This window comes from Bacillus rossius, chromosome 1 (genome assembly GCF_032445375.1).
Source record: "Bacillus rossius redtenbacheri isolate Brsri chromosome 1, Brsri_v3, whole genome shotgun sequence".
In the NCBI taxonomy this organism is placed as follows: domain Eukaryota; kingdom Metazoa; phylum Arthropoda; class Insecta; order Phasmatodea; family Bacillidae; genus Bacillus; species Bacillus rossius.
This window is the reverse complement of record NC_086330.1, coordinates 202652130-202674153: the sequence shown is the minus strand read 5'-3', so window position 1 is coordinate 202674153 and position 22024 is coordinate 202652130. Positions and strand designations below refer to the sequence as shown.

Sequence of the window (22024 nt, the reverse complement as noted above, 5' to 3'; positions counted from 1 at the left end):
TGTTCCAGGAGGGGAGAGAGGCAGAGGCGTGGCTTAACCTCCCTCCTGCCAGCTAGCCAGCCAACCAGACAAAGGAGTGTTAGAATCCTTGACCCACTTCCCTTCCTCCTTCACTTCCCCTCTACTTCTCCGACAACACTCCACATCAACACAGCGGCAGCGCGCTAGACCAGCTTTCTTTATCTTTATGTCGTTTGAGATAGGACTAACTGCTTACGTCTGGCATGCCTCACGACAGTCCTACTGAGAACGGACACTTACAAAATCACCTCCCGCCGCTCACAATACATGGCTTGTTGTTTGATGCATGCCAAGCTGCCCTGCCCTCAGATAAACCCAGAAAAATACGTTTTTAAATTTTTCTCAAAAATGTTTACAAAACAAGGAGGGGGGCTTATACGCGGGCAGGGCCTTTGACCGTGCTTTGTTCAGTTCAACGAATTTCCCCACCCTTTCTGAACAGGAGAGAAAGGACAGCTCAAGGTCACGACTTTGTTTACAGAGCCGTCAACTTTCCATTCGTACTGCGTCCTTTAGGGGTGGCCAAAGTTGTGTTGCCCGCCGTAGACGACTGGTGCGGACATTATGTGAATTTTTAATTTTTTCTTTTAAGGATATATAAATAAAGGGTAAGCCACATCTCCCATTTATAGTAATGGTAAATAAAAAAAAATTCAGTGAAAATTTATTACAATGCTGTATAATGTACCGGAGAGAAAATGAATAGCACCGATGGTTACCCGACTCGTGCACGCAACGTACAACTGATGTACCCGTACTTCGCTACGGCAGTCTACAGGCAGATCACTCTTGCGCCGCTCATAATACATGCCCCTCGTGGGTACGCCACTGCCGCGCGATGCCCGTTGCCATGGAGACGCAGAAGGCATGAACAATGCAAAATACTGTTCTCATGCAGACAAAGTACCCACTGTTGCCTGGTTTTAACCACCCATTAGATCTAATTTTCGGAAAATGTCATCCTGCGTAACATAAGGAACATTAGGGGCAGGCATATTTCGCGAAAAAATCTGCTCGGCGTCGGCGGTCCCTCTCCCACCCTCCCCCTACCCCTGCCCACTACCGCCACACCTCCCCCTCCCACTCCCGCCACACCTCCCCTTCCCAATACCACCACACCTCCCCCTCCACCCCCCACTACCACCACACCTCCCCCTCCCACTCCCGCCACACCTCCCCTTCCCACTACCACCACACCTCCCCCTCCACCCCCCACTACCACCACACCTCCCCCTCCCACTACCACTTGCAAAATTTCAACGGTGATGAGGACTGCACTAACAATGAAATAGCCGTTGCCATAGAGACGAATGAAGCATCAACAAAGCAACAGCCGTTGCCATGGTGATTTCCTACCAAAAACTGGAAATAAAAAAAAATTTAGGGGTGGACTACCCCTAACATTTAGGGGGATGAAAAATAGATGTTGGCCGATTCTCATAGATACCGGATAAGCACAAAAAATTTCATCAAAATCGGTCAAGCCGTTTCGGAGGAGTATGGCAACGAAAACTGTGACACGAGAATTTTATATATAAGATATATATATATATATGTTTAGTATTTGTTTATACTGTGTTATGTGATGTCAGCAACAATTAACATTATTGTGTGTGTCCAGATGTAGCAATCCAAAATATGTAATGACCAAAAAGAATCCTGCATAAATGTTTTAAATTCTTAAACTCATGTTTTTAATAGACGCGATATATAATTGTAATTTGATAAGTTTCTATTCACGTGTGACATTTCAAGATTAGTATTGCATAAGGGTGTACGAACGTTAGAAATTTCGAACTCAAACCGAACTTTAAAATAGTTAGTGTCAACAAATTTGGGTTCGAGTTCGTTTTTTTGTGACAACACTAGAAATTGTTACTTTCTACATTTTAATAATACTAGAACCACGATTTAACGTATGCTCACGGCAAGGGCGCCCATATGGCAGTTTGTAGGGGGGCCCCAGACTATATGATAGTTTTAAATGGGGGGGGGGGGGGGGCAGATCTTCAAAAATTGACTAAAAGTGTCAAAAATTACTCACAATTTGCCAAAAATCCTCAAAAGCCCATACATTTTTTCCTCTTCCAAAATATTGGGGGGAGGGGGGCCACGGCCCTACCCTGCCCATGGGTATGGGCGGCCCTTGGCTCACGGTTCCAAAGATGGCATTCGTATCGCTGCCTTTGTAAAATCGGGGCAACGAGGAAACAAAAACCTCTGGCCGCAGCGTGTGAACGTGGAATGCGCACTGGCCCGCCCCGCCAGCACGGCGCCGCGGACTGTCTGCCCGCCCTCTCCCGCGATACCTTCCCACGCTGCGGCCGGTCTCGGATGCTACAGTCTCTGCGCTGATGTTATTTGAAATATTCAGATACATGGAAAGTGTTATACAACCGTTTTAAAGATTTTGGAATCAAAAACAAACTAATATCATCAATTTAAAAATAAGTTACCTAACTTTTATTTTTCCGCCTTGCAGAAAGAAGCAGGTTTCCTTTGTCACTATTCTTTTTAAAACGCGTCTTATTGCCACCAATTGCAGCGTTTCCCACGTATTTCAATTTAAAAATGTGGCTTCGTGGTAGCGCGATACAACAAAACAAGTAGTGACGACCTCCGACATGTGCGACATCTGTTATGTGTTACTGCTATAAACCTCTGCGTGCGGAGTGCCCGACATCTGTGTGTTGACGCGTGAACTACGATGTGTAAAATTCGTTCTTCGTCTACCGATTACAAAGGTTACGGCGGAACAGATTTTTCAGCTGGTATTGCTTCTAAATGCATCCTGCTGTTTCTAACTCATGCACACATATGTGTTGTATAATATTATTATTTTGTTTCCCATTTCCAATCAAATTATACTAGCATTCGTCTACTAAACTTCGCCGTTTTTAGGAATAATTAGTTAATAAAATAAGACGCATACCGAAATTTCGAGTAATAACATTTTAAGATCCATCCTTACTCTGTAAATAATATTTTACCAAAATCCAATTTATATCATGGCATTTACAGAAACTGCTCCACCACAAACGTCAATTTGCTGCTCGGAACCACATGTATCGCGCACTCTTAAGGCTAAGATCCTTAGTTTTGCAACCTCCAAGAAAATTATTTCTCCCATGAATATCGTAGTAGATAAAAAAATAATAAACGGCAGAATTGTAAATAAAACTTTGAATTTTGTTAATATTATGATAAAAATTTTCTCAAAAACTTCTTTCTTATTTAATTTAAATTTTCAAATTTTCAAAATAAATATTAGGTATATATTTAAAAGGTACACGGCTGTTACTTTGCACACAACTTAAAGGAGGTACAATGAACAATTCTGCCGATTAATTCTTTAATACAACGTACAGAATTTAAATAATCTGAGTACAAAATATTGTGATTTAACTGTCACTTGCCGCTGATGAAAGGAACGAGTTCAACAGTTTGCCGCTAGAGCTCTGATTACTCACTAGATGCCTCGAATATCGCAGGAGTTCAGGCGGGAATATTATCGCTTCGAAACGGTCAAAACACAACACATAAGCAATAGTAAGTTATTATCTGATATTGAATACAAACAATTTTTTTTACTACAAAAAATAAGGTTGTCTGCTTGGCGAGTGATTATATTATACTAATGTCAAAAAGATGTTATCGGGAAAAAATAAATGAAGTTATTTTATACCACTAATTCACTACCCATAAAATCAAACTGCATCGTCTTTGCAACTAGTATCTCACACAAGAAATATAAAACATATTCGTGCTTCATTTTGTATAAAAATAAAACACATATATAATATCGGGAGACAGCCTTGAAAATCGTGCATATCACCAACATGGCCAATCAGACTCATAGTCATGTTTACGATGGCAAGACAGCTAGCAAGCCAGTTCAGTTTATATGCAGCTTAACTGAAAAATTTATTCAATATTTTCGGGGTGGTTTTACGTTCAAAATTAATACAAAACCAAATCAGCAATCCTTGTATGATCATTTATAATACTAAAACAATTCTTCCATTTCCTTCGAATTGTATTGAGCACTAAAATATTGATTTACTTTTGGCCCAGATTTTATTCGACGATACTCTGAAGTTTTTCGCTTGTTTGCATTGTTTATTTATTAGGTTTAAATCATGGCCGAATTTATTGAAGTGTAACACAAATTATATATATGTGTGTGTGCCTGGTTAGGATTTTGTATGATGTACTAGAAAAACTATGTCCTATCAGTGTAATAGTTGTACCCTTACAAGCGTTGAATATTTATGAAACATTTTATTTCTTTGGTTTTTAAAGCCGCAGACTTGTATTTTATTTATTTTATTTAGACAACATGCGTCCGTGTTTTCTACATTACACGCTCTGTAATATTTTGAATGTTATAGTAATTTTGGCTTTTTAATATCTGTGATCTATGTGCAGTAGAGTAATTTGTAATTTTTTATAATTTATTTTCATATTTTTAATGATACATTTTCTAATATTATATACACTTCTCCATTTACTATAATAAACACATATTACATTATTGGAATTCTTTCAGAATGGGAATCACAAGACTACAAAAACTATTCTCCCGCATAAGAAAGGTGATAATACCAGTAAAGAAAATTATCGTCCGAGAGCAATTGCGTCTTATATCTAGGGACACCTGTATTTCGCGAATACATTTCGTGTCAAGATATTTTCTTGTAATAATTGTCTGTGGTCGGTGAAGGCTGTTTTCCCGCACTTGACGGGGCCAATGAGGACGTAGTTACCGTACTGCTGCACGCCCGCAATTCGCCAAACCTCTAAGAAAAAAGCTACAGTTATGTGTGAAATAGCCTGACACGAGATGTATTCGCGAAAGACAGGTGTCCTTAATTATATCGAAAAATATTTGAACATTGTTTGATAATTTTAAGTAAGAAAAGTACAAAATACTTTCAAATTTTATACATGGTTTTACATAAACTCTAAGCACTAAAACACATACTGCTTATTTTCTACAAAATAAATCTATACACGACAACTGAGTATTAATCACTTGAGTTTTTTTTTATAAAGCATCTAAGGCCTTGATTGTATAAATATATTGTTGGATAAATTAACTAAACTAGGAATACTATAAAATGCACAAAAATAGAAGAGTTTGATCTTAATGACATAAACATACTAAAATTAAAAAAACTGCGAAAGAAGCAGTATAAAATAACTACCTATCTCATTATCTTTGCGGGTGACTCAAACATCATACAAACAAAACGAAATATTCTTAAATGCAAGAAAGCATATTTTAAACACTGTAAATAACTTAGATTTTAAATAAAAGGATAATAATCAGTCTGTAAAATTTAGTTTTAACGATGAGTTGGAAACAGAACATCAAACATATATCATAGGTGTTACTGCCAACAGAGAACTCTCACAAACAATACAATTCCTTTCTGCGCAACCTGCAAGCTCAGGTACCTTCTGTAAAAAAAAAAAAAAATATGTAAAACTTTTCCGGAAGTCGTACCATGGTAATGACTGAAATATGTAGCCTTACTTCTAAATCTAATTATCTAGAGAACAAATTGTATTACATTATTTTCATGTTTTAAACGGTAACAAAATTAACACCTACATACGAACAGAAGTTTGCTCTTTTATTTATTTTTTTAGTTACGTGATAATTTTTTTGAATTATAAAGAAATCCAACTTGAACAGTAAAAAAGAAAGGCTTTTAATGAACAAACCAACTCAGTCATTATAGATAATTGTTCAAACCATTTAAGATTCATCCTGTTACATAAATGTTTAAATTTATATACATCTAATGTATAAACAAATCTGAAGAAAAGGCAATAAATTCAGATTGACTTCATTATCGAACTAGAATAAAACACAAAATACACTTGCAGAGAACCACCAAATATATTGCGTAAGTGTTTCTGCAATGGAGTTAAACTTTAAAATTGACTTTATTATTTCAAAAAAATAATTTAAAACTCCAAGCAAATGTAAGAACACGTCTTCTAGATATAATGTAAGATTATAATGCCGTGTCCGAATTCGCCTGAAGAATATACTTGTAGATACTTTGGAAGTGACTTTGCAAGACTGTCAGAAATGGACGTGAAGTATGCTATGCAATACGCAAGTAAATGAATCTGTGTAATTCTCGCGTACTTGAAGTTGAAAATACGTCTTCATTTAAAAAAATTTAAGGTCATATTTTATATATCATATCATTTAAATAATTTAAGAGGACGTAAAATAAATATAATTTATTTTGTATTTTACTGGTATCAATAAATAAATTGAGAAAATTAATTTATGGATATGGATGTTTAAAACTAAGTTTCAACAAGCACATGTACATATTTATCCTACCTATCGGTACTACAAAACAAAAGTACAATAATAATGTAAGTTGCCGTAAATTCACGTGACTGCGATGAAGTGTTAAAAAAAAGGACTACTTTCACATGCTTTTAAAAATATAATCTAAACATCCTTTTCGGCTGGCTAAACATTGAACCCATACCGAATTCGTCAAAGGCAAGTGAAGTACGCAAGGTTGCAAACATGTAACTGCATTACTTTCTGATTAATTTTAATAAAATTATGCATATCTCCAAAAAATGTTCAGTTAAGATTAGTATTGTATTGGTGTTTGTATTAAAATATAATGTAGACCGGGTATATTTTTATTGTGTTTTAAGATTTATTGACTTTTGTGCCTCGTGTACTTTTGGTGAAAAATGAAAATGTAATTATGTATTATTATCAGGGCCCAAAGCAAAACTATATGTTCGTTGGCCGAAAATGAAATGTAGTTATACTTGTATATCTAAGAAAAATATTTGTATTTTGTATGAATGTAAGTATTTTATTATGTAAATTTTTATTACTTACAAATATTTTGTACTCATTATATCTAGTTTCCATTTGTCTTAAGACATAATTAAATTATATACTAAGCAAAAAAATGTTTATTGGTTCTCAATTTTTCATTGTTACAATATTTTAAAATGAAAATTTGCTATTCAGCAATATCAACTTCTAAAACGTGAGTAAAAATTATCATTAACTTATACCAATGGCATATTTATTGCATTAGTATTCCTTGCTCCTAATCACTTACTCTGGTTGATTACCTTCTGTATAACCTCAGTATTCGTAATTTATGTTCACCTTTTTCCCACTAAGACGATTCAGGTGCAGATTCTGGAGCAGTGTTTTTTTTATGTACGGATGTGCCAATAAATCCATCAGTTTGGTGGTGGTGTTGGGGGGGGGGGGGGGGATAATACTACTCTTAAAATATCACTTTATCTGTATGCACGATAAAATATCCTTGGTTAGCTCCCTCCGAAATATTCTTATACAACCTATGACGTGTAGCCTACTCCTTAGATATTTTAAAACACGTTTGATTGCGTAGAGAAGGCGATTCTTCGAGTATGTGGCCCTTTCATAATTAAATTATTATTATTAGTTACAACTGATGTTTATTTCGAGCCTCTTTGACATCAAGTTCATACATAAAAGACGAACTACCAGTGATGCTTGACGTCACCAGTAGGAATAGCGTGAAGGAGCTCCTCATTTCGCCAGACGCGACTGGCATACACAAGTATATATATTGCAATAATAAATTACTAAATGATAGCTTAACTTTCGAAAATATGATTATGTTTTTACAAGAAGTACGAATGCCAGGAAATTTACTAATAACATATCGTTTTTAAACATCACATATAAAAAAGGAAGTGTAATCAAAAGCCACAGGTCAGCTAAAAAAGCAAACAAAAACTTTTTTCTAGCTCTAGCCTCATGTATACATACATAAAAACATAATACATTTAAAACACTAAAATTAATGCAATAACCTGCAATATTTTGAAGACAGATATTCAGTTCAGCTACAAAAAATAAAATTATCCGATTGAATATATATATATATATATATATATAGTTACACAGAAAAATTCAGTTCCAATCAGATATCAAATAATACCGCTTTGCAACATAACGTCATGCTATTAGATAGTCAACGTTCAACTGTTTGTGTAATACACATACACACACACCTGTGTGACAAAATGTGTAAAGAAATAAAATTTGTAGAAGCGCAAAACCTTTGTAGTACACAGTTAAAAATTATTATTTTTTTACAGGGGCAGGAAAAATACATTACTGACCAACTTATTTGAATGAAGTGGTTAGCTGTGAACGAGCGTTCTTGCAAAAGAGACCAAATCTGATAGTTTTGGCCACATAATCACCGCAGTAAAACATACAATTTGTATATCGTATATGTGTAGTGCACCAAATTAATATTTATTATAATTACCTTGGGTTGCACTCGGTTACGTACGGGTTTCTAACTGAAATGTACTAAAAATAGTAATATTTATTCTCTTGCGCTTTGTTGAGGATCGAGTAGTCTTGGGTGGGTTTGTCAAAGGGACAGAGAAGCAAAGGGATTGGAAATCTGTTCGCCGAGGCAGAGTACACTCTTCCCCCACCCCCCTCATCCTGGCAGGTCGTAAACATGACACCCCGTTGGGCGATAAGAATTCTGAGAACAGCGTCCTCTTTCCCACCCCCATCCTTTTTTCCGCGCGTCGCTACATCGTTTAACCGTACTGCTAGTGCGCTCTGTTGAGGACAAAGATAACTACGCGTGTCTTTGCCCGCTCGCGAGAAACTCAGGATCTTAGCCTTAAGTCTAAAACTGACCTTGCGCTTGTGACAGTCTTATCCTCTGGAAATAATTTCTTGCTTGGAAAACAATTTTGTACTTCCAACTTGCGCTTGCACTAAAACAAACCACACATAGCTCATACATAAAGCAAATCTTATTTTGTAAATAAATTTAAGTTTTAATCTAAACACACAATGTAGATTTGAAAAGCTACAAATGAAAGGTCCTAAAAAATAAAAAATCCTAGCCAATATTAAAATAATTACTTGCATAACATTCACATACAAATTATATTTAATGAACAATATACTATTATGTGTAAAATATGACACATTTTTGAATGCCACCATAAACATTCAAAATGATGCGCTATTGACTGTGCATGTATCACATTATGGAATGTTAGTTTAATGTGGGCCATGGGAGCAAAGCAAAAATATCAATAACAGTTAGGTGATGTTAAACTATAACAATTCACTGCTTCTGAAAGTTACACTAAAATTATGCTTCAGTAATATACTTCATGTAAATATACATCTAGTAGTAAGTTACATTGTAAATAAAAAAACTTACTCTAAGTATAAACTGAAAGAAAAGAGTAAGATTACACATACTTTGTGATTTATACTTTTGGGTATGTAATGTGAAAATTTTGTAGTATAAGTAATTTTTTGTTATTATTTTAAATTTCAACTATCTATTTTTGTGATTTTGCTGTCAATTTGAAATATCTGACTCATAATTCATCTTAATGTTTTATTATATTTACATATTTTGTTCACGTTATTAAAAAAGTAATGAAAATACTTGAATTCTTACTTTAAAAGTAGTAAGGAGTGAGCAATTTGTCCAAAACCAAAACTATTCTGTGCTGCAATGTTATATAAAAAGCTTAATATTTCTTAACTTCTTACACAACATTCAAACACTCACATCAAAAGTTTACATAACATTACCCACTAAACCACAATGATATTTATAAAACAACTTTTAAAAGTATGAAATTACATGAGAAGCAATGAACTCAGAGTGAAATGTTAACTAGTTTTGAATAATCAGTTTGAATAATTTTTAAAATATTTAATTAAGGTCATCTTACTGTCAAGGACACTTTATACTTGCGTGCATCTCGTATAATCGCGGTTGTCTTTATTCAAGATATCCCATTTGTACGTAGTGCCTTTTACATTAAAATAAATCTTGCATCTGAGATAGTTTTATGTAATGTAGATATCTTATATTTGAGGTTTTTATTACGTACAAAACTATCTTAAATTCAGGATATTCTCATTTGTAATGTCAATATTAAAAATTCAACAGCCAATTAGTAGAAAAAATTGTTATAAACTAAACAGAGGTTTTACTATTCATTCAACTGAAATATATTAATTTTATTGACTTTCATTACAAGATTTCCTCATCACAATTAAAATTAACATTCAGAATTTTGCAATATCAATGCCACAAAATATTCCACAACAATATGAAAAAACTGAATGTTTATAATATCCTTTTACTTAAGGAGTACATATTACATTGTTCATCTGTTATAAACAATGTAAGACACAAAGAAAGGATAAACAGTTTCTACTGATTATATAATCCTTCCTTGGAGCATGCAACTGAGCTCTTCATATTTTGATTTTGTTTAAGACTTTAATTTTGTGGGAAAATAAATTGTACATGCTCTACTAAATGTATTTTCCTTTAATTTTTACTGCTTAGAAATAAAAAATAAAATTACAATGCAATACAATGTCTTAACCTGCAAACTCACTTTGGATTAATTCTTTACATCTAGGTAATTGGTTGTTTCACATTACATATGCAATTTAACAATAATTTATTTTAGTAATATGCTATATATAAGTTAGCAGCATCTCTTGTCTGTAAAATATGTTCAACATAGCTACTAAATTCATAAATCTGAAACCATCCCTTCCCCTCCCACTCCAAAGATTATGACATGTATTCAATTAAAAATTGCAGTAAGTTAATTACATTTAATATTACAAAAAAATATTTAAACTCAAAATAAAAATTTCCTAAGTATTTTCTCTTTAAAATACATATTACTAAGTATAAATAACAATTTTACCTTGTTATCATGCCTAATAATTTGGTTAAACTAACAAAATAAAATTCCATAACCTCATTTACACTCCTCTAATACTCAGAAAGGATATTGACTTGACACAGGTTCAGATCACTATTCCTGCGACCCGCCACTCACCCCGGTGACACCCTGGCCCGTGCAGTCCGTGATGTCGTCCCCCTCCTCCCCCTCCTCGCCCTCCTCCTCGTACCCCCACCACCCATCCTGGTCAGGCTCGCTCGGTGGCTCCGCCCCGCCCGAGGGCCCCGCGGGAGCAGTTGCGGCCGGGGCAGCCTCCAGCGAGTGGCACAGCACATCCGGGTTGCCAGGGCTGGACGACTCGCTCAGGGACGAACATGCTGCGGCCATCGTCTCGCAGTCGTTCCCTGCCGAGTGAACACCACTACAGCTAGAGCTGGCATCTAACCACTGATACAAAGTCAACCCATAACAACTACCAAAGAATTCAGCTGAAATATTTTATGAAATGCTTTAAATTACCCTAAAAAAGGGGGTTGTCTGTCGGTTTATGGACGATAATTTTACTTGATAACGTCATAAGAAAACATTGATGAAAAATTGTATACTTTTTAATTTTCAAATATTATTTACAATTTTTGCAAATTTTATTTAAATAACACAAGCCAAACGCTTAGGATGATATTGCCTCTCTATTACATGTTCCGCACTCTCGCTTGCATTCTTGGCTCAGGCAGAACGTGACAATGAGTCATGCTTTTTTGTGCGTGCAGCCGGCGTTCATCGATTTTTAAGACGTTATCTCGTCAAAAGAGCCAAATGTTTTAGGGCTTATTGCAGACTTGTTACAAAGTTCCATAGTCATCGAAATAACTATACATAAGTGTCATTTCGTCTTCCCCTCCAAGACAAAGATAGTCAGTGTTACTATTTCCAACATTAGCATTACAGAAAAAACCAAGGATTGAAGTGGAAAGAGCCAAGAAAATCTTTCACTTGGTTTGTCACCAAAAGATTCACGAAGTAATAATACAAAATGTAACTGTCTCTAAATTGTATAATTAGTTAGAAATTTTCAGTACATTTGCATTTTTTTAAACAAAACATACACTAAAATAGCATTATTATGATTCTGTATGTTTTAAATTTTCCTTAGAATACAAGTTCGGGTAGTTCAGCATAGATCCTTCTCTGTATTTTCTTGTCCCACTGATTCACAATACAAGAGAAGTTTCATTTTTACCTCATTCTAATACTGCAAACTATCACGGTGATTCTGGTTTGAGTCCCAGTTAAGGTATGAAAGAGAGTGACATTTAAAAATATAACGCCAAGATACTTTAACTTGTAAGCAATCTACAATTAGCCTATTGGTATTAAAATGGAGAAATCAATAAGCCCAAATAAAAATTAATAAAAACTTGTCCTGAAATCTGCAATTTTCTTGGACAAAATTCCTTACTAAATTATATTATTTCATTGAACTTTTAAAAAAAAATTTGTGTTTAGAGCACATTAACAACAAAATTCTTACATACTGAAATAATGAACATAGGCAATATATTTTTGCTTTCCGGTTAGCAATCAGTTGTGAAGGCAGTATTTAATTTTGCTAAGAGAGGATGTTGTATTTTTAGTAAATGTCATAAAACATATTATAAAAATAAGTGCCATAACATATAAATTATATTAACTCAATAGTAGAATATTTTCATTCATACTGTGTTTTATTTAGCATTCACTCTTAATATAAGATCCCAACTAAGGGATCGTCCATTAATCACGTGAGGCTCGAAAGGGGGGGGGGGGGGGGGTCGGGAAAAATCACGAAATATCACAAGGGGGGAGGGGGGGGTGTAGGGAGATATCACGTGTATTTATTTTTTAGCGCGATTTCTACTAAACCGAAAAGGGACGCGTGACCTTGACTCGCAGTAGCCAGGCAACAATATCCCCGCCCGCCGCAACATGAACCACCCGGCTCGGCTTGCCAGTCGCCAGTAAGACTGTGATTTTGGCGCCGAATACATGCGTATATCACATATAAGCCTTTCCTTTATTATTTTTATGCCAGTGAGAATAAACCTGCAACCTAAATGTGTGTCTGGACATTTTTATCACTGTGCTTAATTTTCCAGAATTAAATTAGATTATACCTATATTTAAAGATAATATTCTGAAATTTTTAAAAATATTTTGTACCAAAAAAATACACGTGATTTATTGGGGGGGGGGAGGTAGTCAGAAACCTCACCACAAATCACTAGGGGGGAAGGGGGGTTAAAAATTTGCTAAAAAAACATCACGTGATTAATGGACGACCCCTAAGGTTGACCTTCACACATCTGTTTACCTAATGAAAAATATTTTTTAGTAATCAAATCATAATATATGAACAAACATATTGTGAATATGTTGCCTGATTAAATTAAGTCAAGGCTACCCTTAATTAAAATTAATGTAATAAATATTTTCATAACTTCTTCACTTATTTGTTAACCAAACAAAATCAATATAGATAAAGAGTACAAAGCATAAGAAACAAGAAAAAGTTGCATTTATCTGGTCCCTACTACAGGGTTGTCAGGTATAAACAGGTGAGTTGATACTATATATTTATACTCGCTGTTTTCATAATGAAATATAAATCAAAATAAATATAATCTTATTATGAACACTATGGTATTAGGTTGTCTAAATAAAATTGGTCAAGACTCACGGTTCTGTAAATTTAAAACAGTGCACAACATAGAAATATTGCACGTACCATTCAGTGCAATAGACAAGGCTGCAGAATAGCAGCTGCTTGTGATGTAAGTACTGCGTAAAAGAGAGTGCGAATGCTATATTTTCTCCAAGTAGTCAGTAAAAAAACAAAAACACTGCCAAGAATCATTTTGGAGTATCAGACTCCACTTATAATAAAATTTATAATAGCTAACAAACAAAAATTAACTTTTTGTTTGCTAATTAAAATATAAAAATATCTAGCTACAATACATAAAATGTCAGTAATAATATGAGTAAAAATATAAATAATATACATCTTTTAAATTTTTATTTATTTCATAACGAACACAAAAAATAAATTTTAAAATTGATAAATATTTGATAATACTATAGCAAATCAAAAACAGACCACTCTTATAGTTATATTGATAATATTTAATAAACAAAAAAAAAAAATTTATATTGTTATAAAATTATTTAACAATATGTCAGTAATACATGAGTAATCTATAAATAATGTGTTTTATTTTTTTTATAAAGGAAAGAAAATATATAAATACAAAAATTCATAATTACTTAAAAAAATATATATAGAATATCCATAACAAATTATTTTAGTATGAACATATCTTACTAATATTATAAACGAGAAAGTTTGTAAGTATGGATGGATGGGTGTTTGTTACTCTTTCACGTAAAAACTACTGAATGGATTTGAATGAAATTTGGCTTACAGCTAGCTTATAACCTGGATTAACACATAGACCCCATATTAATATGAAATTCCATCCCTAATGGAGTGAAAAAGTGATAATTTCATTTTATAACAGAAAAAATCATAGGTCATAGACATACAAATAGTGAGTGAGTGACATTTCTCTATGTCTGACACACGATCATACACATAGTAAGGTCTCGCAAATTAATATTTTTCTCCTTGGTGAGACCAGTCTGCTTAGTGGAGTTCGCAGCGGCTAGAAAAATAAAGGCGCAAATAACAGGTTTGTTCTTAACTTCGTCAATAGATAGAGTTGCCTTGAATTTTAAACGCACCATCGTTTGATGTGTTTGTCATGTCTTTAATTTTCGTTTGTTTGTGCCGTATGCGTTCCTAAACCATTCATCCGATTGCGATGAAATTTTGGTGATTTGTTATGCGCATGCCCATGAAGGTTAATGAGACGGTATAACTATTTTTCAATGGTTGGAGTACGAATCGTGTCAAAAAATGTGTTTATTTCATTTTATATAGCGGCACTTTGTCTGTTTTTGTTGTATAAGTGTGCACGCATGACACAATTTATTTAAATATAAAAGAGAGACACAGATAGAGTGATATATTATATATATATATATTTATATATATATATATATAGTGAGATAGAGACGGTGAGATAAGTTGAGATAGAGCGAGGTATAGAGAATGAAATGGGTTAGATAAAGAGGTAAATAGAGATAGAGAGATACATATATGTATATAGATGTAGATAGAGATAAATATATATAGAGAGATGGATAGATGATTTGTATATGTGGAACTACTTCAAACATATTGTTCCAGTTCATTTATACAAAAATAAAAATATGTTAATCGCCAATTGAAGTTTTTATTTTATTTTTCAAAGTTGAATGTTGCACAGACAAATCCAATCACTTTAAAAATGTTTCTCTCTCATTCCACTCGTACATCTGCCTGTCGAAAAATGCTCGCAGCTCGGGTGATGAAAATTAACGAAAAACAAACGTAGCTTAAGTCCTTCAGTAAATTCTTACTGTAAGTACACAAAATCAGTTAGACCTCACACAGGGCCGCACTCAGCGAAACTGAATTTCGCCACGAGCCAAACGCCGATGAAGGTGGTCACAATTTCTAATTAGAATGGCCGAATGAAAATATAAAAACAATTAGGTTAACTTAAAACTCAACATGGCTCTGACCACCAACGTTAAATTTTCTATTCAATAATTACTACATATTTGGCGAGAAGCCACCAAACGCACCCTCCTGGTGCAGCGATCGACAGACGACTGGTGAGATCATGACACTGTGTCCTTCACGCAGGGAGGGCAGTCACATGACCTCACCGACCAATCACACACCCGCTTCATTCACACTACACATCACAAGCCAATAAGAATACACGACACACCTTGAAAACAGTTTTCATACACAGAGCCAGGGACTTCACATTTTCTCTCTCTCTCTCTCCAACACCATGAGACAGTAGTTATCACTTAGTTCCCACAACCAGTGGGGAATCCCAGCTTTTGTCTCTGTTACCGGGGAATCACTGTTTCGTTCTCCCTCGCACTTACAGGCCTCTTATGCCTCTCTCTTTCTACAAATCACCCCAAACACAGTCCTGTGTTCTATAACTATTATGCAACACGTTAATGAAAATTAAGAATAGCAACCATAATACAAATTACTTGACCAAATTCAACTTATTCATCAAAACCTGAAATAGTACGCCAAAACATGCAAAAATTCTAGTACAGCGACTTATTTGTGAATAATTACATAAAAAATAGTAATGATTTAAAATGTCTGTTAAAATACAAGGTACATTCTTAAAACACACAGCAAGTGAAATATCAACCCTTAAATACAAAAAAAAAAACTGTAAAAATATTCTTATTGAGACTTTTTTAAGAAATGTTTACATTCATGAAAATAGTTTTAAAAGAAAAATATTTAGCTAGAAGGGCAGGGGTCTTGCAACATTACAATATTACAAAACAAAACTGAATGAGGCATTGCAATGCAGGCCGAGCATTAGCTAGATAATGGAATCTTTTCAATATTAGTAATCTCTTATTTTTCAGCTTTTTTCTATATTGCTGTATAAAGTCTAAATTACATATTGACCAGGTAAATAACTATAAACTGGCAGAACGTCTGTCGGGATCTGAAAGTGATATAAATTAGTTTTCACACTTGACATTCAAATTAAGAAGACAATTACTAACTACATCTGATTTCGAAAAAGGTCCCCTTCACCCTGTGTTCAGCCCGGGCAATGCCGGGTATTGCAGATAGTTCTATTATACAAATATGGCATCATTGTTTAAATATAAAAATTATTCAATATCACATTCATCCGAAGACTCCTGGTTATCGCCAAGGTCCAAGGAATCATCATCGTTATCGCTGTATGTCAATTGCAGTATATCGTCAACTTGCAGGGATATTTGAACACCAACTCTGTTGGTTTCACATAGCCATCCACGAACCAACTGAAATTTTCAGGATGTAGTTTCATACACTCAGAATCAGTGGCATTCAGCCACATAGAATTTATGTATATTGTGCGTAAAATTTTTTGTTATAGTGATTCCCAGCATGGAGGGATCATAATCAAGTCAAAAGTTTTTATTCTTTCTCATAAATTATTGTTCATCAATTTTTTTCGCCAAAACTTTTTTCTTAAATGTGATAATCTAAGTCATTTACACTGGTGCAGTACTTGATGCCATACATAAGATTAGTGCAATATTTCTCTGCCGCACACTGTTTTAAATTACAACAAAAGCAAGTCTTGACCGATTTTACTTATTTTGATTTATATTAGTGTAAATATATAGTATCAACTCACCTGTTTACACCAGACAACCATGTAGTAAAGATAGACAATCCAACATTTCTTGTTTCTTATGCTTTGTAATCTCAATGAATACTGATTTTGTTTGGTAAACATATAAGTGAAGAAGTTAAGAAAACTTTTATTACATTAATTTTAATTAAGGGTAGCCTTGACTGAATTTAATCAGGCAACCTATTCACGATGTGTTTGTTCATATATTATGATTACTAAAAATATTTTTCATTAGGTAAACAGATGGGTGAAGGTCATACTTAATAGGGATCTTGTATTATCTGTGTTTCAGATTATTCATGTATTAACAAATACTTAAGTTTCAAAACAGTGCGATTCTAGTAAACATTTAGGTGAATGAGGCAAAAAAATTCCTTCTTTAAAACCATCTGACTGCACATCAACAAAAAGCCTTGCATTAAACTCTTTAACACTCTTATCAACAATAAAATTATAATGCAATCCCTTAAAATCCTACAGTTGCACGAAGTATGCTACCTTGTGGAAGTGGCAGGGCACTGATGCATTAAAAATGAAAAACAATGCTGCAATAGATCTTAAGTTTTGTTTGGATTGACCATCCACTAAACAAAAGTTTGACTAAGAAATACAATACCAATACACCATGCCTGTTTCCAACATTTAGCCATAATTAAATGCTAATAACTTTGCATAGAAATGATTAAGTTAAAATATAAGGTATTGTACTTATACTTGTAATGTTTTTGAGTAATAGTAATGTCTGGACCTATAAATATTTTACAAATATTTAATTTTCAAATTTATTTTAGTCATAAATAAAATTATTACATATCTAACTTATTCTTTTAAAAAGGGTTGAATGATAACTTAATTAAAACTAACAATTAACAACAAAATTTTAATAAACTATACATTAAAACAGAATATTACTTTGCAAGTGGTTGATGTCTATTAAGCTTTTTGGAAGTGGCAGGAAGTTGCACATGCCCTTCGATAAAATAATTTGATTCGGTAAACTTCTTCTTGTAAAATGCATCCATAAGCTAACAATATAAACTCTGATTTTCCCAAAAAGAAACAAATTAAAAGGCAACTGCATACCCTTCTTATGCTAAAATTTAAGCAATACTCAAAGGGAATAGAGGTTCGTACAATCAACAACGTATCAATTAATGTGTAAACCGGAAAATATCTGATGCAGCCACAATAAACAAATGAAATTGGAAATTGCGCACATTGAATGGACAAAAATATTGTGTGTGTTTAGCACAAGACTTAAGAATGTTTGATGCGTGGAAAAAATAAAAATTTTACTCTGAACAGTGACACTATTAGAATCTACATAATTTTTGTGGCAATAGGATATTGTAAATGTATTTATAATAATATCACTTTATTCTTAAGATGTCTGTCTACTTGCGAGTATTAATTAATTTTTCAGTTGTAGAATGTATAATTTTTCCACATAGTTCAACAGGAAGAACTATACAAAATAAAACTGAAAATAAAAAATAAAATAAAAAATTGGAGCAAACTACAGATGCAGCGAATGCAGAGCCAAGATCGTCGCAATCCACCCGCAAAAATGAACTAACTGCACAATCGGTGCTGCCAAACCACCCACCTCTCAATGTAGTCATGCTATTGCAGTTATGTTTATTGATATGAAATTAGTATTATAACAACCTTTTTTTTAGCGTAATTACTGACAATTCTGGTGTCTCTTGGTCATTTGTGCAATCAGCATCTCTTTAGAAGCGAAATGGCAGTGGATGAACTGCAGCTTGTAAGTTTAATTGTATAAACAAATTAAATTACAGACATAGTTTTATGCCACAATGATAAGAGGACTCCATACCACCCGATAATCACCACATGATAAAAAACTATGACAAGCTTGGCAGATGGGATCAAATCACTGCCCCTAACCCTAGTGTTATGCTAAGTGATTATGACAAAATAAGACTCAGTTGACTAAATTCAAACATGTGTGGATCAGGATTCAAACCTGGGTTCTTATCATGAGTCCAATAGTCTACCGCTATGTTGTCTCACACGGTACAGAAGGCTGGGACACCACGGCTTGTGCACCGCCTCACAATTTTATATCTTGCATACTCCTTAGCAATTATGGTGCAGTATGGGTCTAAAAGACCAACCTGGATCATGCTTGATTGAAATAATGGTTACAGCTCTTTATTGCAATCTTAATATCTGTACGTGATATCTGTCTACAGAGAGACAAAACTGTACCTATACTTCACCTTGAATGGATTTGTGGACGAGATGTTAAAAATAAATCAAGTTTAGCAACAAGAGTGGAAATTAAGTGAAAAAAATAAAAGTGGCTCTTAATTAATTAATTAATTAATTTAGATATTGTTGGAAAGCTCAAACCAAGTACAATTAGAAACAATAGAAAGTTGCTAAACATTAGCTTGAAAAAAAAAAATTTACTGACAAGACTAGTGAGTATCTAAATATTGTGGTTCAAAAGTTTCTTGTTTAAAAGTTATAGTGCACAGGATAACCGTGTAGTACAGTCCACAAAAAAATTAATATGCCGAGAGGTGCTGATGTTGGTTGCTTTTTAGTACTTATGAAGTCCTTCTGAAGCATGGAATAGCAAAGATCTTAGAAAAGGGGAAGATAGTCTGGATGTTCAAATGAGATGTTCTGACAGCAAATAAAAATCACAGTAAGCTAGCTAAGAGAGCTGAGCTGTGAATGATATAAGCTATAAATGATGTAGTTAACCAGAAAGAAAGAGATTTTTATAAAGAATTTGTTGCCTTATTAACTCATGACAGGGAAAGCAAAAACAATTCCTATCTCCATGTAACTACATAATTTTGGAGATTACAGATGTGAAAGAAAGTGATTAAGTGTGTGAAAACCTGAGAGATGATGGAATCAAAGAGGTTCATGTTAATTTTAATAAGCATAAACAAGTTGGTGACATGGTTCTGTTATGATTATGTAGAATGGCTTATCAGCAAGCCAGTCAAAACATATTATCAGTGCATTAGAAACATTCGCAATAATTGATGCTAAAAGATGTAGTCCACATCTACATAATTGTAAACCGTATTCGGGATAATTGGGATGGTAAATCCTTCAGCCAAAGAAATCGGTTAAACTATACTGTCTCTTGTCTTAATTGTTAATCATTCATTGGACCAACTATTTGTTTCATAGTAGTAAAACAAATATGAAAGTGATATAAGCAAAATGTCAGAGACTGGCTTGGTATGTAACCATTCATTCATTATCTTGATTGTAAACAGCTGTTAAGAGAACTGCAAGGCTAATTACCATGCACATAAGGCTGGAGTACATTTATGCTGTGTTTATGGATGACATCTTATGGCATCGAAAGTAAGTCACAAGGGTAAATCACTACTTCGACCACACATGTGTAAATACATTTCCATCTGTAGCATTTAAAGAGCCAACATGGATTAAAATGTTGCTGATGAATTAAACCTTAAATTTGGTGCAGTATGTTTTTAAAAAAACATTTCGTGTGCCTATGAAAATAATCAGTTTAGGGTCAATCCATATCAAGTGGTCCAGCTCTAGTTGCTCGGCCATTTTAGAAAATTTGGTCATTTGTGCCAAGTTAACATTATGTATTGACAGTGTCTGGGCTCAATCGACATAATGGACTGTATAATTACTAATAATCACAAACTTCTACTGTAGCGCACGGCCAACTTACCGAAGCGAAAACAAAACGAAAATGAACTGGTCACAAGATGGCGTGGGAGCAGCAGCGTCACGATTCCAACGCTGCAGGCGGGAAATTCAAATTCAACATTTACACCCGGCCTGGCCTGAACATCCCGCCCACCTTGAAGTGTCCACATTTCAAAACAAAGTTATGAACAATAAACACTAGTCACACTATGTACAGACCACCAACTCCATCCCCAAGAGTTACTGAATGGGGAGGGGACACAATTTCACTACAGGTCGGGTGAATGTGCCGTGAGGAGTGCGAACCTCTGCGACACACACGACTCCATCCTTGCCAGGATACACCTTAACAATTCTGGCTACCCACCAACGCAGTGAGGGCAGGTTTGAGTCCTTGATGAGCACTAGCTGTCCTTCGGTCACATTCTTGTCTCTACTGATCCATTTTTTCTTCTGTTGGAGGCGATGCAGGTATTCCTGGTGCCATCGCTTTCAAAACGATTGATGGATTTGCTGGACCAGTGACCATCGCTGTAACCTGTTCACAGGAGTCGAAGTAGTGTCGTTATCTGGGAGCACTTGTGGAGGCCCAAAGGTTAGGAAATGATTTGGGGTCAATGCAGATGTGTCATTGGGATCCGCTGACAGTGCGCACAGAGGTTGGGAATTTAGGGATACTTCCACCTGAGCCAAAACGGTGCATAGTTCTTCATAGGTGAGCAGTTGCAGTCCTACAGACTTCAGTAGAAGGGATTTCACACTCTTAATCCCTGCCTCCCATAATCCGCCAAAGTGTGGAGCAGCGGGTGGATTTAAATGCCAGGTTGCCCCTTTGGGAGCTGCAGTCTCAACAAAGAATTTCTTCGTGGTGGCATCAGCCAGAAAACTTGCAAGATCAGACCTGCCAACCCTCCCGCTTTAGGCGGGAGACTCCCGATTTTGTACCCTTTCTCCCGCCCTCCCGATTTTTCATTCAAATCTCCCGTTTTTTGGTTCTGTTTCTCTTGAAGTTTTTAATGCAATAAATTTATAGAATTAAAATATTTGTACCATTATTCCGTACAATCGTATAGTAACTACGGTTTGTACCATAACGTGTAGTTATTTTAATAACCTAAATGCCCACAATTGTCGGCTAAAACGCTTGGTTAAGCGTACTTTTAAGAAAGAAACGTAGTTATTTACGATAATTATGGGAGCTGTATTGGTACACGTTCGTCATTGGTGTTTATTAG

The 22024-nt window shown here is 34.6% G+C and overlaps 1 protein-coding gene across 5 annotated transcripts in view; it reads right to left on the bottom strand.

Annotated features, from left to right (window-relative positions):
- The window catches only part of LOC134527244 (F-box/WD repeat-containing protein 7-like), a 280392-nt gene that overhangs the window by 246511 nt on the left and 11857 nt on the right, over positions 1 to 22024 (bottom strand). For 2 of the 5 annotated variants that reach the window (XM_063359747.1, XM_063359748.1), the window contains exons 2-3: positions 10942 to 11189; positions 8744 to 8823 (exon numbers count right to left, since the gene is read on the bottom strand). In XM_063359747.1, coding sequence (XP_063215817.1) covers positions 8744 to 8823; positions 10942 to 11172 — 311 coding nt within the window. In that variant the 5' untranslated portion in view covers positions 11173 to 11189. The other 3 variants (XM_063359745.1, XM_063359746.1, XM_063359744.1) reach the window with 3 other exon arrangements.